Source organism: Fundulus heteroclitus, chromosome 21 (assembly GCF_011125445.2).
Source record: "Fundulus heteroclitus isolate FHET01 chromosome 21, MU-UCD_Fhet_4.1, whole genome shotgun sequence".
Taxonomy (NCBI): Eukaryota; Metazoa; Chordata; class Actinopteri; order Cyprinodontiformes; family Fundulidae; genus Fundulus; species Fundulus heteroclitus.
Window position 1 is genome coordinate 18,810,695 of NC_046381.1, and position 19,918 is coordinate 18,830,612.

The 19,918-nt window shown below is 39.1% G+C and overlaps 1 protein-coding gene across 1 annotated transcript in view; it reads left to right on the forward strand.

Moving 5' to 3' along the window:
* The first annotated feature begins 2,631 nt into the window (after positions 1-2,631).
* The window catches only part of LOC118556971 (rab effector MyRIP-like), an 80,654-nt gene continuing 63,367 nt past the window's right edge, over positions 2,632-19,918 (forward strand). The window contains exons 1-2 of the mRNA XM_036125752.1: positions 2,632-2,895; positions 13,050-13,258. Of these exons, the coding sequence (XP_035981645.1) occupies positions 13,149-13,258 (110 nt within the window). The 5' untranslated portion in view covers positions 2,632-2,895; positions 13,050-13,148. The remainder of the gene's footprint in view (positions 2,896-13,049; positions 13,259-19,918) is intronic.

Sequence of the window (19,918 nt, forward strand, 5' to 3'; positions counted from 1 at the left end):
AAATGGCTCAACAACGCCGTATCTTACTGACCCACCATAACAAGAGAGGTATAACTGCTGCAAACCTTATGATGCATGTTATCTGAGTGTCTAACTTAGCTCTGCTATGTGCAATCTAGATCACATTCACACCACGATTACAAGATGTTTGCAGCTTTTAAATGAGCTGTATCCAGAGTTTTACACAGTTTTTTTCTCCATACTTATTTAGACCTACTACATTTGTTTCTGCTCAGATTCTGCAGTTAAAGTTTGCAGACAAAGCAGGAAAGACTTTTTTTTAAAACAAGGTCTGAATCAAATTAAACACAATCTTTTAAAAAATGGATGGCTGGATGTTTGCTCGAATTTCCAATTTAAATAATTATCACCTCTTGCATGCCACAGCAAGACTCAATATGAAGAATTGTTTGGTTACAGTAAGACTTTGGATTGATCACTGCCTTATCATCATTTATGTCTTCTAGCTTTCCGGTTTAAGGCACTCCTGCTACTGCAGCGGCACTGTGAACATTTCTGTACATTCTCTTTATGTAGGTCAAGGTAAGTTATGTGAGCACACAGTGACTCATGCAGGTATTTTTGCTCATGTAAACAGGGCCTCATGTATGGGATGTATTAATATATGCGCTGCTTTGCCTCTTTCTGTTCTAGAAAGCAGTTAATTGGATTCAACACTGAGAAAGCACCACCTCTGATGATTTAAGTGCTCGGTAAAGTAATTGCAACATAAGATGGACTCCTTATTTTGCAGAATTTTACCATGTAGGGCAAATAGCCCAGAGAGTGTTTTTGCTTTGCACCAGAGTCAGCAGTTTTGAAGTGAAGTGAGCGCACCAATAAAGAGAGCAGAGAGCCAGGTTTTTCCTCTTTGATCAGCTCTGGTACTTTGCCAGGCCTCTGCACGGTGGTCCAGCTGTTCCTGCTACTTACTATTAGTATGTGTTGCTTTGACTGTCTTTAAAAGATGAACCTCATCATCTTAATTTAGACCCTGGTATTTCTGAACATGTAATTGAACCTGGAGAGACTCACACAGACAGAAAAGGCAATTCGACAGATTTATTGAATCCATGGATGGAGGCCTTTATAAGCAAAGGCTTGCAGGTGGAAAGAGGACTTGATGCAGAATGGCCGGATCACAGGTGCATTATTTATATTATGGAGTTTATGTCTAAACTCCATAATATAAATAAATCACAATTTTTTTCCTCCAATGTTTTTCCAGGACGGATACCTAAATAGAAAGCAAACTTTTATGACAGAACACATCCTTAATGTCTCTCAAAAACAGAACTGCATGACTAGATCCGGCAGTCTAAGTGCTGTCTAATATGAACGGCTCTTGTTGTTTCAGTGAAAAGACAGTTTTCTGTCTTTCCACGGAAAGAAATGTTTGAAATCTTGTCTTCAAACAATGCAAGAAGAGAAAGGGAAAGTTTCTCCAGTAGAATTATTTTCTTTTATTTAGTTTTTCTTTTTTTTAACCGCAGTTTATACTTCTTATATGTTCTTCATCTGTATGGCATACGGTTATTAAATAACATTAGATGGACCTACGTACACAGACAATGTTATCAAAATGATATTCTGACGTGCAGGTGAGCCTTCACGACAAATACACATCACTACTAACTACGGTAATGTGAAAGAATAAGGAAACCAACATGGAGAACAAACACACAAAAACTTTCAGAAAGGAAGAAACAAAAACTCAAAGACCTCTAAATCGTGACAGAAACCTTGGGAGAGCTTATTTGGACACGTATGAAGATATTAAAAAGAATTTAAAGCAACACATCACAAACAAAACTGAAGACTAAATCTTTTTTTCTAATCTAATTCAAAAATGCAGTTTGTGGTGTGGAACACACCACATATATTTACACTTGAAATGAAAATTGCATATAAGCAAATTGCTAAAATTGCATACAGGCATCTGACCTCGGGTGAACATGATCAGAAAGTTGTTGCTCAGCATTTAGAAATAAATATGACGTTCCTCCGGTTGAAAACTCATTTAGTGCGGCGTGCTCCTGACTGATAGCGTTTGCAATAAATATACCAATAAATATTATTAACCATCCTTTATTGAGAGGGGTATAAATAATTTAGAACATTGTAATTAAAGGGAACCAAACCTTTATTGCATTAATTTATTGATTAATTTATTGAGAAACACATGTCTTAGTTGAATGCAAACAGTTTTGGTCATAGCTGTATAGTTTGAGAGACTGTTTACACTTGCAGCCAAAGACCAGGATGTTTTCCTGCCTCTCTGTGTTTGATTGCAGTGACTGGCTTTGTGAATGAAGCATCCAGCCAGCTCAGAGAGCCTCCTCCACCTCCTCCTGCAGGAATAGCACAGGCAGACTGGGGCGCAGGATGCCCATGTGCCAGCAGGAATAAATAAATCAAAAATAAAATAAATAAATACTGAATATAATATCAGATTAGCCAGGCATGGAAACTGAACGACATAGCACGGATTTTCCCCAATCACTGAACCCCCCCACCTCATCGCATCAGTGCCATGATCATGAGCGCAGGGAAGAATCAAGGCTGCGCGCCTGATCGCTCACCTCGTACTCCTTGCACCCTCTCTCCTCTCTCCTCTCTCCTCCTCCCCCCTCCTTCCTTCTCTTAATACAAACCCCGTGATCATCCATTCACCGGTGCCTGGCGTTCGCGGCTTTAAGCGGGGAGGGGAACTATAAGCCGAGCCGGAGCCAGAGAGAGAGAGAGGTGGGAAAAGTAGCCGGGAGGCAGGCTGGCAGACAGACAGGTGTCGCGGAAGTTTACGCTCGCCGCGCGGCGCATCCCTCCGCGTCTCTCGGTCAGTATCTGGAACAAGGAGGCTGCGACTGGCGGTCATCGGGCTCCCGCTGATCCCGTGTAAGTGATCCTCGCCGCGGATGTGATCCAAAAAAAAAAAAAAAAAAAAAAAAACACCCGCATCTGTTTTACATCGGGTTTGTTTACAGCCTCAGCGCATGCTTAGGCACCACAAGGAGGAGAATGATGCCTGGATTTCCTGCGAAAGCTGTCACTGTCTCTGCAGTGTTTTTTTTTTTTTTTTTTTACCCCAACAAATGTAATCATACGGTCACAGCTAACGTGGCAGAATTAGATAGGCGGCTCCTTTAAACGGCATTGAATGGAGTGTTTATTCCGTCGTGAGGAGGTTGAAGCGATCAGGTGTGTTTAGCAGGTCCAGGATGCTGGCAGGAAGAGCCAAAAGCGGGTCCTGGAGGTGCAGAGTGTGAGTCATCTTTCTGAATAAACTAAAACAGTTGCCCGCAGTGGGAAGTAAAGTCATGTTTAGTCTCTGGAGCATTGCAAGAGGAAGAAACTTTTAACTCCCCGCAGGAATGCAAGCTGCAAATCCCAGCTTGGCACACCACGCTTTATTGTGGGCTAGCTTTGCTTCTTTCGTGTTGTGTTTAGTGTGTGTGTGTTTTTATTTTTTTTTTTCATTCTTGACTTACACCTGTTGACAGCAGGCAGCACCATCTTGGATTCCTGGAAGAGAGCACTCACCCACAAACTGAACGAATGAATGAATTCCTCCCTTTTTCATCATTATCGTTCTCATGTTCCAACACTTAGTCACCTCATGCGTGCTTACGCAGCCGTTCCCAGTCCTCATCTGTTTTCATTCTAACACCTTGGCTGAGAATGTGACTCCTGGTGCATGTGTTGGACGGGGCGCTCGACAATGTGAGGGCACCTTGCCAGGCGGATGCAGCAGCTTGGTGCACTGAGTTCTCCAGCTTTCTAACGTGTAGCATTCAGGCTGACCCATAAAATAAAATAAAAAATCAATGTTTAGAGAACTTCACTGGATGGATTTCCATGGCCTAGCAGCATATTAACAGCTGCGTTGGGAAGATTCCTGTCAGTCTGGTAATCTAATGCACAGGTTTGGTTTTGGCAGTCATAAGTAGAATGGTTCTTGTGTTGTGTGAAAGCAAAGTCTGACCCGGTATGTCATTCGTTACCATTGTGGTGGTTCTGGTGTTAAAGCGGATGGATCAAGGCTTGTTCTACATCTGGGCTTCTTTTTTTATTATTATTTTGTGCTCTTAATTCAGAGTAGGCATTAGAAATCAGAGTTAGGCAGAAAAACAGGCGTTGGAGAGACTGACTTTGGTACCTTAGGTTTTAATCCGACTGGATGTAATGTGATATTTTGAATGTCAGATCGTAGTTACACAGTTACAATGTGTCTTAATCTTGTCAGCTAGAAAAAGCCTCCTTCTTCCAAGAGTCCAGGTCGTGCAGAATCAGCAGCTGCCTACGGGACATGTCGTGGCTCTTTATCATATGAGAGATGTTTTTGCTCAGGATCAACGGAAATAAATCCTTCTGAAGTCTTTGAACGCCAAACGTTGATACACTTAAACGTGAAAATTGTCACAGAGAAGAAATATCATGGCTTGGTGATTTAGACGGAATCTTTCAGCTCAGAATCTCATCAATAAATAAGTGTCAACATTAATTTAAAGGGAAATAAAAGCTACAACTTTGTCGTAAAAGTAATGATTTCATTTTCTGATTTTTTTCCCCAGCTAATAAAAAGAAACACTCTTCATGGTCATAGTCTGAGTCTGAGAAAATCAAGAAATCAAAGTAATTTAATGCACCACAGGTGACAATTCGCATGACAGGAAAGAATAATGGAGAAATCTCACATTGTGGGGGTTACTCGACGATACTGCTTGATTGCAAAAATGTAATTCTTATTTCTATTTGTAACTTCCTCTCCTTTTTTAATCAAGCCTTAATCAAGTCAAACTTGAAATATTAGTCTTATGGAAGAAATCTCATAAGAATCAGATTATTTTTAGATGCTATTTATGACACTGTGTTTTTTTTAGCTTTAAATTCCCCTGCAAAAACAATTCTTCTTTTTTTTTGTGACAAAGATGAAAAGGTAAGATAAAATGTATTTTCTTCACGTTACTATGATTCCTGACCTCCCTGATTTGCGGTCAGGTTGTTTTCCTCACCCTAAAATCCAAATTAATAATTTGACTGGATTCAGTCTCAATCTCCTTCTCACTCGCTGTGAAAAATCCCCGACACAATGGAGAGGGTCTAAAACAAGCGGTTCATTTAGCGCTCGGCTGCACCTGCCCTTTTAGAGCTCCAGCAGGGCCTTGTTCTCGGTTTGTCCATCGTCTGCCGGCTCTCTGAGGTGACGGATCACCGCAGAGCCAAGAGCTCTGCTGGGTGGTGCAGAGTAGGATTTGTTTGTGGGTTTTAAAATATTTGGCATAACTGAGTTTTGTAAGTTTATTATGCTGTGATGAACAGAGCCATTCAGAGTCACCGTTGTAGGGGGAAAAAAAGAAAAAGTCTTATGGTTTTGCTCTCTAGGAGAGATGTAACGGTTTGACCTACTTTTCCAGATTCCACCTGTCCCTTTAAGTGAGAGTGTCAGTTTGAAGGTGTTGCTTTTGTACCTTGAAAGTATTACACTGGTGGACTTCAGTGGAGTGCCAATCAAAAGGTGACCCAAATGGCCGGACTTGTCTTTCTGTATTTCCTATCAGACACGGTGACTGGTCGGGTGGAAATGCTACAGATGGAGCTGTGTGTGAAATGTTAGAGTGCCACTGTGGGCAGTATGTACCTGAGGAGATGTTTAATCAAGGCAAAACTGTTTTACTGAAGCTTTTTTCTGCAAACTTCAAAATAAAGTTAGACATTAAACCTGCTACTTAATTCACTTCTCATCTGGTAAGTTACTTTGCGATATAAAGAGATCCATGACATCCCTGGCATGAATCACATAAATACATTTAGCTTTTAACAATGCATCTATTTTGGGGATGGGCTGACAATATAAAATGCAACAATTGGGGGCACAAGTTTAACTTTATGTTTTTGTTTTCTTTACTGAGCCACAGGATCCAACTCATCCACTCAGGCTTAGAGACACCACCACTAAAGTTTGAATTAATGATTCTTATCAGGGAAACCTTTTCAAGCCATAATGAAAGTCCTGAAATATTTTTAGCTTAATATTTGACCCATCTTCTCATCCAAAATGCTAACGGTTATTTAAATTGGTTGGCATGACACTGCTGTAAAGCCCAGTCTATTCATTAGCAACAGGTCTAGGGTCTGGGCCATTTCAAAAGCTTAATGTCCGCCTGCTTCATCCAAACCATCTTTGATGCTTGGGTTTACACTTCAAGTTTCAAACTGTTGAAAGAGTTTGGACTCATTCTCTATTCCTTTAATTTTGTGCAGCCTGTGCTACTATATTCCTGCTTAATTTCTGTATGTTGTGAGTCTCCGAAACTGAAGTCAGATTCCTTGTGTGTGGCAGCGTGATTCTGCCATCACCATGCTTGACAGCTGGCACACTGCTCTCGGTTTGAATTCTAAATATCTCACTCTTTGTCTCCTCTGAACAGAAATCTGTCCTCTAGAGGATATTTGGCTTGTCTACGCTGGCAGCTGAAAATTTGAGTCAAGCTTCAACGTGTAGGTTTTGAGCGGCGGTTGCCCATGTTGATGTGACTTTGCTGGCGCTCTGTGGTTCTGTCAACAGTGACACTCGCCTCCCAGTATCTTCCTGTTTAAGAAAGGCTTGGAGGCCTGGATTCTTTAACAGTGTCATGACTTTACTCTTATATGAGGGTGAGAACTTTGTTCATGCAGTATAGTTCAAACTTGACCACAGTTGGGTGCTCCCTGTGTACAATGATCCAGCACACCCACCAAAACTGGTCTGGTGACGGATAACAGGTAATAATCTAAACCCTGCTGAAATTTTAGGAATTGTGCCTAAAAGTTGGTTCTGTGCATAATGGGCTCAAAAAAAGGTCTGCTAAAAAAAGGTTAAATACTGAACTAGAATTATGCCAGGATTTACATAGCTATTAAAAACCATGTGAACTTGTGAACTTGTCAACTATTAGAGGGGATGTATGTATATATGTGAGATTGTACAGATTAGAGTAAATCCACAATAATTCAAAGTCTCACGAGGCATACATTGATATCAATCAAAATTATTATTTATTCAGTAACGTTTCAATCGTAATTAGTATCTGGTGCAAGTCCAGCCTGGACGGTGTGAAGACAAACAAACTTGCACACAACTGCTTTGTTTGCTATTTTTTGCTGTTCAGCATAGAAGGAAATACGTCTTCTTCTATGGTTGTTTTAGGAAAACTTGATAACTGTGCATGTCAGAGTAATAAATTCTGAATAAAGCCAGGTGAATATAAACTGAAATCATGTTAGGATCAATTGATTGTGTGTCCATATAAACAGTATAATCTGATTATTATTATTATTATTATTATTATTATTATTATTATTATTATTATTATTATTATGATGCACATACCCATCACAAGTGTATCTAAACTTCTGACCAGTATTGTAACTGATGGTTTATGCATGGCATCCATATCTGTGCTATGCATGTTTGCACCAGTCCAACCACGGCTGCCTCACCTTGTAAAACACAGTTTATATACATGTTTACAAATATTTTCTTACATTTTCTATTGTATATATTTGTACTTCAAATGTCTTACCTGAGAGCAGACTGATATCAAATTCCTTGTTTGCGTGAACAAACTTGGCAATAAAAGCTGAATCTGAAATGAGATTACAGGAGTGTTTGCCAAATTACTTTGCCTTGTTGCCTGCCTTTGGCAAAACTTAAGTCTTTTTCATTTCAAATAATAAAAAAACCTAAGGCATTGTATGAAAAACAACATGTAGCCGGCAATATCTTCAATATGTTAATAAAAAAATCGTTTTCTGCGAGAGATGTCTTGGCTTCTTGGAAACTGAGTACTTTGCTGCCATACAGTTGATGAAAAGACAACAGGCTGGGATGTAAGGAGTAATCATCGCAGCCAACAGTCTGGTTTTAATTGCAGTCATTCTTTATAACGTAACAAGGATTTCTTTAGCTTGAAAGGCTCGCAATCCTTTCCTTCGTCTCAGCACAGATCGCTCATCTACGCTGTTGTTGAGGATGTGTGAAAACCACATCATGTTTTTTTTTACATCACCTGCATTATGCAACTTTTATCACCTGCAGCAGGCAGGATGGTCTTCCAATTCAGTGTGCGGTCAACTGTGTGCAGCTATATATATATATATATATATATATATATATATATATATATATATATATATATATATATATATATATATATATATATATACATATATATATATACATATACATACATATATATATATATATATATATATATATACATATACATAGATACATAGATACATAGAAAACTTTATAATGAATTTGAATAAGAATCTGAATTTGACTGAAGTATTTTTTTAACTAGGATAATTTGGAATGCATCTAATTGACTTGGAACCTGTCTTTGCAGTTTGATTGAACCAAACATTGGTTTGGCAAAATGCTTTGAGACATGTGTTAGGAACTGGTGCAATATAGATAAACCGAGCTGAATAAAAAGTTGAGTCTTAAAGTGCATGCATGGCTAAAACGTCCAGTGCAGACATGACTGGAGCCCAGCCACCACTCACGATAAAGAAGACCTTAATAATCGCCCCGCAGCCATACAATAATGACTGTGCTGTCATGGCGTATCTGTCACTCTATCCTTTAGTTTCAGGAAGTACAAGACAAGACAGTCTCTGTTGGAGTTGGACATTGACGTGAAGGTGATAACAAAGCGGAATCGTAATATTCACGATCCTTTGAGAATGTTCTTGCTGAGATTAATTAGCAAATAGAGTCTGACGTACAACTACCAGGAAATCCTCAGATTTGACAGCAAGGAGAGTGATTCTTTGGAGAACGATCTGCCTTTCTCCCACATGAATGTTGACCGTTACAGCAGAAGTCGAGGCAATCACAATTTTTCACATGAAATCAGTATTTTTTGATTGTTGTGACTGTAAAGCGTAAATAAGGAAACAACAGCTTTGATGGATTTATATGATCGTAAAGCTGGATGACACTGAATATGCCCAAAAATGAAGAGGGAAAAATGGTCTTAAAGAGACATGACTACTTATCAGACGTTAATCAAATACAATTGATTAAAAATAAAGCTGAATCCAAAGACTGGTGTTAAATTTGTTTTGAATAAAGAAATTCTAGTAATAAAGTTGCTAAGTCAGCAACTACCCCTTACATTAGTTTATAATAAAACATGTTATGGCCAAGAAATAACCTAGGTTTGGGCTCACGAGGGCCCCACCAAACTTTATAAATTAATGATTGACTGAATAAATGAATGAATTAACGAAATAACAAACCATTTAATGATTTAAGGAATGAACAAATGAATGGATGAATGAATGAATGAATAAATGCATGAATTAATTAATGACTGACTGAATGAATTAATGACTGAATGACTAAATGGTAATTTCTAAAGTGAAAACAAGCATGTGAGTGGTAAATATGGCCAGTTTTTATTTCCACAGGTATCGTTTTCCTCACATATGTGTAATTATAGCCCTAGTTTTATAAGTGCTAGCTTCAGACTGCGTGGGCGCATGGTGACACTTGACTTTTCGTATTGCACACATGTCTGCATGCAAGCTAACATCTTGTACATTAAATATCACGCTGTTTCTGGCTGGGAAGCTGGAGAGCATTTATGAATGGCAAGGCAACAGTCTGAAGCCTATTCACACTGTTCCTCAAGAGATCTGCGAAACTGCCAGCCTCAGACGTCATTCTCCGCCACCGACGAATGTGACAGAAACCTTTTTTTTTCTTTTCTTGTCTTTTACACCTCTAAAACACACTTGCATTCCTGCATGTTTGCTTATGGTGATGAGAATTGCCCCACTGATGAATGACTGAAACGTGTCTGGTTGGGCTGTGTGTGTGAGGGCAAAACTGAATGAAAGGTTTCATTCAGGGTTTGTAAAGCCGCTAAGGTTTGCTCTTCTTTCTAAAGGTATTCAATTCAACACTAGTCTGCTGTGACGTGAGTCCAGATATAATCTAGAGAGGTGAAATCAACCAAGGAAATATGCCGTGTGTTAAATAAAACCACGGGCTCAGTTTGCTGGACAAAACACCGCTTGATATTGTGTAACTTCAATATTTGTCTGTGTTGACAGAAGACAGACCTCCCCTCTTCACAGCTAACCCTCTGTGTTGTTGCTGAGAAAATGAGATCTTATCGCTAAAATGGCAAACAGCTTCGAAGGTGTGATTATTTTTTCTGTGTTTGCAGCAAATGGATGCTGTGTCACACAAAATAAAAAAAATGTATATAAAGCAATTTTGCTTCAAATAATGTCAAAAAATTGGGTGTGTGAGGTTTTGTCTGTTTCAGGTAAGATAAGTCATCTGTTTGTCAGACATCTCAGTATCATGTGTGCTGATTTAAATGGCCAATGTTCAATCATCGGAAAATATTAGCCTGACAGAAATGGCTTTGAGGAGGTGGACGTTAATTAGCCGGTTACTCTGAGTTCCCAGTCGCTGAACTGGAGAACATGAGTTATTTTACTCCACTACATCAGTACTCTGTTTACACAGTTTAGTTAATCTGAAAAATAAAGGCTCTGTGCTTGCTCTAGTAGAAAAAAAATCTTGAATTTACTTCATTCACAAAGGTGTAAATTTAATTGTTTTAAATTCAGCAATTAGCTATCCAGCAGTGCTTGCAACCCACCAGCAGACTTATGTTTTGATGCTAGAGATTTACAGTGCTGGGAAAACAATATTTCCCCCTTTACCATTTTGTTGCAGATCAAACAAAGACAGGCAAAGATAACCTGATTGAATACAAAATTAGGTTTTCAAATTAAAATAAGATTTGTTAAGGAAAACATTCGATCAAAAGCAATCCAAGCAAAGTGAAAAAACACTTTCCTGCTCCCTGACCTGCAGAATCTAGAAATTAATTTAAACCCACATAAGAAACAAACTGACATCTATCTGTCTGGAAAGGGAATTTGGGACTCCAGTAAAATACAATCACTCCTACAAATGATGAAAACACTGAACGTTCCCAGGATTGGCCAGCCTACCAAGATTACTAGATTACTAAATTACAATATTAGTAGAGTGCAGGTATGGATGGGTGTAACAGAGAGTCAAAGAAAGGCTTTGGAGTGTCCAGGTCTAAGTCTGGACTAAAGTCTAATTAGATACCTATGGAAAAAAGTAATTGGAATAAAGGGCCGATTGGAATAAAAATGTGTCACGTAAACATGGTAATCGGAATATTGTGATCAATCAGAGTTAAATTGTAATTGAATGAGATGGGTGGTTTATGCCGACTGACTATCCCATCGATATGCAGGGAAATCGGGATCAAGCTGTTCCGAATGTAGCAAATGGACCTGGGTGAGAATGTGCGCCCGAGGACACTCCCGTGTTTTTAAATGCATTCTTGCACAAATGCCCTTTGCACAATCAAATTCTGGACATACAAACGGTTTTAAAAAAAATACTCACCTGTACACTGTGACTTCTCCTGCATTGTCTACATTTAAATTGTTTACTTTTAAATCACTGCTGCACCTATACTATAATTTAATTTTACTGCAATTTACAAGCTGTATGCAACGAAATTTTGTTCTGTACGCACTCTGTGCATACAAAATGACAAATAAAGTCAGTCACTAAGTCTAAACGTGACGTATTTCTGCTTTGAGTGGGAAATATGTAGGGGCGCAAAACTGTCTGTGATCCCGATACAACCTTTCTATTCGAAACATATAAATTATATTTTTTTGTTGCTCAGCAAAGACAGAAGTTCTTCTTCTTCTTTGTTTTTTTGAGGGAAATTTTATAAATGCGGTTTTCAGAGTGGTTCTATTCTGAATAAAGCCAGGTGCATATAAACGCACATCATGATCAGATCAATTGATTGTGTGTCCATATTAATGGTACAATCCGATTATTTTTAGTTTTTTAATCCGAATTCATTTGAACTAACCTAACCAATTCTGCTAAGAATGGTGGAACAAAGGTCTTCAACAGTGATGTAAAATGCTTATTTGCAGTTGTTGGAAATTTATATGTAGTTGCTATTACCCCCCACGTTAGGCCAGGTTAGTTTGGTTATCTTTTTTCCACTCATTAATGACATTTTCATTTCAAAACATCATTTGGTACTTACTATGATTATCTTTCTTAGACATTGAATTTGTTTTGATGTTAGAAAACATGGACGTGTCAAAAAAGTAAAAGCAGGAGAGGACTGTAAGGGGACAAATAATTTTTTATAGCAAAAGATTTTTTGCCAGGATTAAAGTTTATTGAGTCTTGGAACTGATAGAGGATTGTAAGAGCTCACACTTTTATTGTCCTAGTTACTATAACATCATCCTACCCTAATTCATGACCAGCTTTATCCTCTCTTTTACTACCAAAGCATAATTTACAAAGTAGACTTCAAACTAAACAAAACTTAGAATTAGTAATTAAAATCATTATCTTGTTAGATAAATTTTCACTGACGTACCTAAATTTGGAGTTTTTTGTAGACATTATGAATAGAACATTCTTTACAACCAAATGCATTGGAAACAAATCCACTTTTAGGATGCTTTGGCAAATGCACATTTTATCGAAAATATTAGCCTTTTATACAACTGTAAAGCAGACTTAAATACATAGATTTTATATAAGCCAGGGACCACTGAGATAGTCTCATAGCATTTACAGCGCGGTAACTTGGACAAAGTAGCCACAGGATCTTCTGCGGACATGTTTAAAAAGTCCAACGTTCCGTCTAGAGCCGGTTACAGGATCACATTAGGGGAAGAAATCTTTCCGGACGGTTTTTTATCTGCTCTTGGAAGGAAATGGATCTTGCAGGCAAGAAACTGACAACACTGATCTTGCTAAAATGTTAGATAGAAACCCAGCAGAATAATTTCCACGCTGAACAACAGACACTTTTGCTGATTATAGGATATATATAAAAGGCAGTAATGACCTAATTTCTTTTATCTAAATGGAATTCATTTGCCAGATTCTCCAACGCGTCTCTTATTTGTTTCTTTGTTATTTATTTATTTATTTATTTTTCACCTGCCCACAGGGTTGTCCCAGCCTCGGCCCCCGGAGCACCGACACCTGCGACTCTTCTGCTCCTCCTCTCTTTGACCAGCGGCAGCTCAGAGTGGCAAGGCCGGGGACCATGGGACGCAAGCTGGACCTGTCGGGCCTAACAGACGACGAGGCAGAGCACGTGCTGAAAGTGGTTCAGCGTGACATGAAGCTGCGAAAGAAGGAGGAGGAGAGGCTGAGGTGAGATGACATTCTCCTGCCTCGGTTTCTTTCTCTTTTTTTTTCCTCTTTTCCCACGTTTGACACTGAAAGGACGATTTGACAAGAGCTGATAAAGGAGAGCTGTCAGCCATCTGTGAGTGAAAATGAGCAGATAAAGTGACGATCAGCTGGCTTGTGTTGTAGTGTTCCCTGGTTATAGCAGTTTTTCCACGTTGGTGTTACATCTCTAAAGCGCGATTTGCTTTAGAAAACAAAGCATTGCCCTGTGCATGGACTTTTGGATCATGTTGGTATAATTTTTTTGTATATCATTAAACCTTAAAATCAAGCTGTTGCATCTGTCATAATCTGCCCTAATCTGTCTTTGTTGTGGCATATTATGTCATTTTAAAGCACTTAATTGCTTCTTCGAAAAAAAGTTATTTTGATTTGTTGAATTAGATGATTCACTGTACTACTATAGTGTCAATAGAATCAGATCATAAAACCTTTTGGCCTTGATTCTGCGCAATATTCAGTCAGCTATGCTTCTGCTCACATCTCCACAGCGTGACTGCCGGCCTCCGAGGGCCATTCTTATATTGTGAAATATTTCAACAGCTGTCTATACTTTTAATGTAGCTTTATCCTAAAAAGATTGATTGATGACGAGTAATGCTCCAGAAAAACAGAGAAGCAGCCAGACACCGTGTTGCGCTTTGAAAGGTCTATTAATGAGAATGAGCCTGGAGCTGAAGATGCAGGCAGGACAACTTTGCTGGAGACTACTGTGGCAGGTTGGCAGTGGCTCGCAGCTCTTTAGGACAGACTTGGGTCATGCACTGGAGGACAGGGACAAGAAGACAGATCAGTCGGCCTAAGGAAAGGTGCGAGAGATCAGTTTAGGTTGAGTCCAGAACACAGTAGGCTGCGTAGATGTCAAAAACTCGGCAAGGAAGGACTAATCTGTGAAGGACAGAAGGACGGTGGTGGAGGTCAGAATACTAACTCAGTTAGGAAACCTGCTGGCTGTCAACTAACTCTACTCATCTACCGCCTTTCTGCTGAAGTCTGGTATATATAGGCAGAGAAACAGGTGAAGGAGATGAGCTCGCTTGAGCTGCCACAGGAGGCAACTCAAGGTGCTTCAGGTAATCATGATTGCAACAGTGCAGGATGTGTGTGGCAGCGAGCAAAACATGACACTTATTTCCACATCATGACTGCCTGTGTTTTTCTGGACTGGAAATATGTCCAGTTTGTCTCTTTTGTACTTGAAGGAACAGAACTTGTTTCAGCCAGCTGTCTGGAAGTGCCTTGCCACATGTCTGTGTGTGTGTGTGTGTGTGTGTGTGTGTGTGTGTGTGTGTGTGTGTGTGTGTGTGTGTGTGTGTGTGTGTGTGTGTGTGTGTGTGTGTGTGTGTGTGGGGGGGTCATGACAGTGTTACTCTATCCCCTGTACACCCATAAAAAAACTTGACAGTACATTTCACCATCTCAATTAAAATCTTTACCTCTGTTGGAACTGTAAAATGGGAAGGTTCTGAAACTGTACCACTGTAGCACATGGGTAGCACTGTTTTAAAAGTTGATAGTTGAAATACTTACATTTCCCAGGTGTTAGAAGCTACCGCACCCTGTCGGCGGTCAAACACCTTTGGTTGCCCCAGCTCTTCTCCCCTAGGGCGACCTCACTTGTACTTTAGAGTGTTTTCAATATATGATGCGTGAAACAGAAATCTAAACTTTAACTGGTTTAATCTAGAAAAGTCAGACAAATGTTTACAGACACGTCAGCGCTGACAAGCTCTTGATTGAACATGACGAAAGGAAAATCAATCTGCGACTGATCCTTCCTTAAGCATTATAAAAAAGTCTAGGTACATGCACACGCAGGGGCTGTACACTTCCTAACATGTCGTCAGTAAAATAATGTCACCACTGGGGTGCTATCTGATACGTTGTGCCAAAGCCTTGTGTCCTAGACTGCCAAGGTGAGCATGCCACATAAATCCTATATCTAACACAGGAGAGTTTTCAGTGATAACAATTAAAGCAAGACTTCTGGGGACCCCCAGAAAACAGTTTCTAATTCTGTTTAGCATTGATTATGCTGATTCTGCAGTAATGAAAACAAACCCACAGCAACTTAAGCAAGCTTTAAAAAAAGGACAATCCTTTCATTCATCACGTCAACACCTTTGACCAAATATTACAATAGAGGCCTTAAAGTTTAGCTTTAGTTTTACTGATTCTTACTTAACCTGCCAGTGTTTTGGTCCAGATCATTCCCATCCCCTCCTGTCCTTTACGCCCTGCTTACAAAACTGAGAGCCTGGGAGGACTCATTTACTTTGCTTCCTTGTGGAAATTGCCAAAACTATGGACTCTGATCCTCCCTGGGGGGAACATTTCAGCAGAACAGTTTCACTGTATCTGCTGTCCCGACAATTTCCAAAATATGTTTCTATCAGCTTTTTTAATGTGGTTTTAGCCTATAATTTTGGAGCCCCAAATATTCCCCGACTTGGCCTAAACACAAGCTATTTTGTCATGGAGACGTAACAAATCAGTGGTTTATTGTTCCTGACTGGATGCCACAAGTGATTAGACTGCTTGAGTTGGAGCAACAAACATCTCGGCTAAACTCTGAGGAGCATAACAAAGTTATATCACAGAGCAGCATCCAGCTATCGGTATGTGTAGCATGCATGAAACACGTTCCGTTTTCCCAGAAACACTTTCAAAGCAAAGACGTTGTACAACCAAAATGCTCCGCTGTAAAAAGTTTCAACACCAAGCCGTCAGGAACGATCAGAAATAATTTATGGCTCTGAGGCGGTTATTACCGCTTTTTGCTGAAAGAAGATGAGCTGGATAATGGTGATTTATTTGGCAGCAGTTGTTTATGAAAGCAATCAGAATCAGAATCCATGCTGTTTTCCTTCTGCTTTCCAAAGCGGCATTTTTCTAATGGATTTTACATTCCAGTTGACAGGTTGCCTTTGTTCTGCTGTGGGGTTGGACCGTGTGTTACTCAGTCGCTGATATGATAGACTCAGTCCCATTATAGACAAACATAAACTGTATCACAGTACCAAAGAAAGCTGTCATCTTTTGTTAGGTACTGTGTAAAATATTAATGCCATTATTGCTATACGTGATGCGTATTTAGAAAATTTCAAACTGACTAAAAAGTGAAGACATGTTTGCAGAGAAATCTTAATGAGTGTGGCAGTAATATCACAGTTTTTATTGTCATCAAGTTCCTTTTATTGCTCCTGCACGGCTCATAGAAGAAAAACAACGTTTTGTTGTTTCATTTAGTTTGCATCATTTTTAGCAGCTTCTCAACCTTACAATGAGATCCTAGTCCGACTACATCAAAGTTAATAAAATCAGGGCCATCCATCTACTTGTGGTTGTGCCAGTGGATTTAAAGTACAGTTAAACAGCACACTATGTTTCATTAGTGTTAGAAGGGGTTCATTAACTCACACACCAGTAACATTAGAGACTGAAGCATCAGTTTTAAGTGACTCGCTTAGATATTTTTTTTGAATTGGAATTTGTACAGGACAGCTTTGATATGCTGCTCCAATTTGAATTGAGAAATCAAAGAAATGTTATATGTGAGTGATCAATGACATATTAATCAATAACATATTGATGTTGTGTAAATCAGCAAATCTTTTGTTCTTGTATTTTTTTTTTTACTTTATCAAGCAATTACATTTTTCTGTTACAGGATTAAGTGTCGAAATCCGCCTATTGAATTGTTGAACAATTATGCTCTGCTGTTTGGCTCAGGTTTACCTTTAGCTATATTTGAGTCTAGGTTTACAAAAAACCCAAAAAAAGCTATTTGCTGTTTTATTCACATTATATTTTTCAATCAGTTAATCAATAAGCTAAGTAATTTGTAACTTTCATCATTAGGAAACTTAAGCTATATTTCTGTCTTACGTGACAGGTAACAATGTTGTTATGCAACATAGCTACCTTGTATAATTCCTTTAAGACAATTTTTTTAAGCATTTTTTTCTTCATTTAGGTAAGCTGTACAGAGTTACCACCATTACAAATTCATGTCAGGTTTCATGACTCAGCCTGTAGTTAATTTAAAGCACCCCATTTTAATTTACCTCTGTCCTGTATAATAAAAGTTCTATAAATGTCAACATACTGAAATGCCATAAATATGCAAAGGAAATGACACAGATGGCTGTTGAGCTATTTTTGGGGAGTTTGTGCAGCTGTTCTTTAAAATGAATTTTAACAAGGGCAGCTGCTTCAAAAGGTAGCTTTACTTTTGTATATAATTTTGTGAAATTAATGACTTTTTGACTGTCCGTGTCCACGATGCTAATGGAAAAAAAAAACCTAACCTAGTTTATGTCTGTCTTTATATGTACTGAGAAGATCACCGGTCTTGCTGCCCAGGCTTGCCGCGGGTGTGTCTTTCCTTTGCAAATCGATTTGTTCTTTGGTTGTGCGCGGTGAGATATCTGATACTGGTTCTGTTGAGCTCGCTTAAGAATAATGTGCCTCAAACAAATTGAATTACACGAAATGTCTGTGTTTGTTCCATTGTTCATCCATCTGCCTCTACAGTATGTCTGTGTGTTCTCAAGGATGCTGCATTTCGATGAAAGCCTTGAGGAACACATAGAAGGAATGTCATCTTGTCTGACAGGAACATTCACATGGGCTGAACCAATTCAAAGCTCATTGGCAAGTGCTACGAAAGCTAAAAAAGCAAGACTTGGTATTGCTCTTTGTTATGTTTAAATAACCATGCATGAAAATGTTTGCATGGATTGGCACTTCCACTTTAAAAGTGGAAAACACACACACACATTCTCGTCTTGCTATATGTAGTGAGGACCATGTATTGATCCTAAATTGATCATTGATCCAATGATCCTAAACCCTAACTATTTCCAGTGTATACCTAACCCTCACCTTAACCTAAACTCAACTCACACCTTAGTCCTAAATCTCACTGTTAACAAAATGTGAAGACCAGCAAAATGTCCTCACTTTGATTGTGAAATCTGAAAGACGGTCCTCACTCTGATGCCTAAACAGGAGCACACGCACACACACACACACACACACACACACACACACACACACACACACACACACACACAAATTGCACACAAAGTGGTCCCCCCTTAGCTTGCAGTGACAGATCATGGTGCAGTAACTATATTTTGCAGTCTTAAATGGTTGCTTCAGTGAAGTTTGCTCATGAATCTTACACAGATATTGTATCTGACACCTCAGACACCATAATGTCTCGTATCTGCAAAAATGTAAGTCGTTGCAGTTTATGTCATAATGAAAGAAAAGGTCAGTTTTGTTTTGCATGTCTTATCCCACAAGCAAACACACACCGCGACGCTAACGATGCAAGGGTTTGTAAACAAGCGTCTTAACATTTACGCTTGACCATTACCGATGAGAGGAAGCGACAGTTTTGCTTTTTCACGGTTGGTGGAGGCTAAACAGGCAGACACAAACAGCAAAAAAAAAAAACAAAAAAAAAAAACACACAAAGACACTTTTAATGCAAGCAGAAGTGTGGAAGAGATGCAAATTGGGAAGTGATTTAGAAAGCCTGTACCTAGGCAGGATGGACATCTTGCTTTTGTGTTGCATGTGTGTTACTTTTTGTATCAGTTGATTTCTGTCCTGATGCTCTAAATATAAATCTCTGCCAACTTGATGCTCTTCCTGTGAAAGGGTTGATGTGGGATTCTACCAATTAGCACTTGTGAGCTGCTGCACCCCTGCCCTCCTTTGTCTCAGTGGCTCTTCATCCTGATAGGCTTATTACAGGTATGTAGCTGCTGGATGCTCCGCTGGGAGAGCAGGCAGGCATGAGCTTAGTTGACAAATAACACAGGCCTTTCCAAAGGAGACAGATGGGGAAATTACTTCAGGCATAGCCAGGTTTTCATGACACAGGCGCTGTAATATTATCACGCTATCTGAAACCTGGATGGACACAGAAAAGGGATTTGCTGAACTACATGGATACGTATTCAGATGTACAAAGACAAAAAGAAAAAATAGAGGAGGAGTAGCCATGAACAGAACATTGAATTCACAATGATGGTAGGTTGTTTGAACACATATTAATTGATAGGTGTAATATTTTGTAGAGATATTACACCTACTCTGATTAAAATGTCATCAGAATTTGCATTTATACCCTGGGTCTGTTCAATGAACGGATTGGAGAACTAACAACATTATAATTATATGTGGCGATTTTATCAAAGACTTTCTCAATTTTGGAAAACGCCTGTGCAAATTCTCAGTTATCCGGATCCCCGCAACAGCAAACAGGCTTAAATCGGAGGGAACCAGACTTTTGTTCAGTTCTTTCTGAAAATGTTCCTACACCTATCCAGTCATCTTTGTCAATTCTGGTGGCTCCCAATTCTCAAAAACCACATAATTTTATCAAGACAATGCCCAGTACACACAGTAGAATCCTGTCCCATTCTAGTGCCCTGAATGATGATATAGCTACACAAGATATTATAAATAACTCTTTAGGTGGACTATTCATCAACAAAACCAGTAATTATACACCAGTTTTTGTAAGATATGATAATAATATATGAAATTCAGATATGTAAACAGAAAACCAACTTTGTGACAGCACCGTGTCTCAGTAAAGCT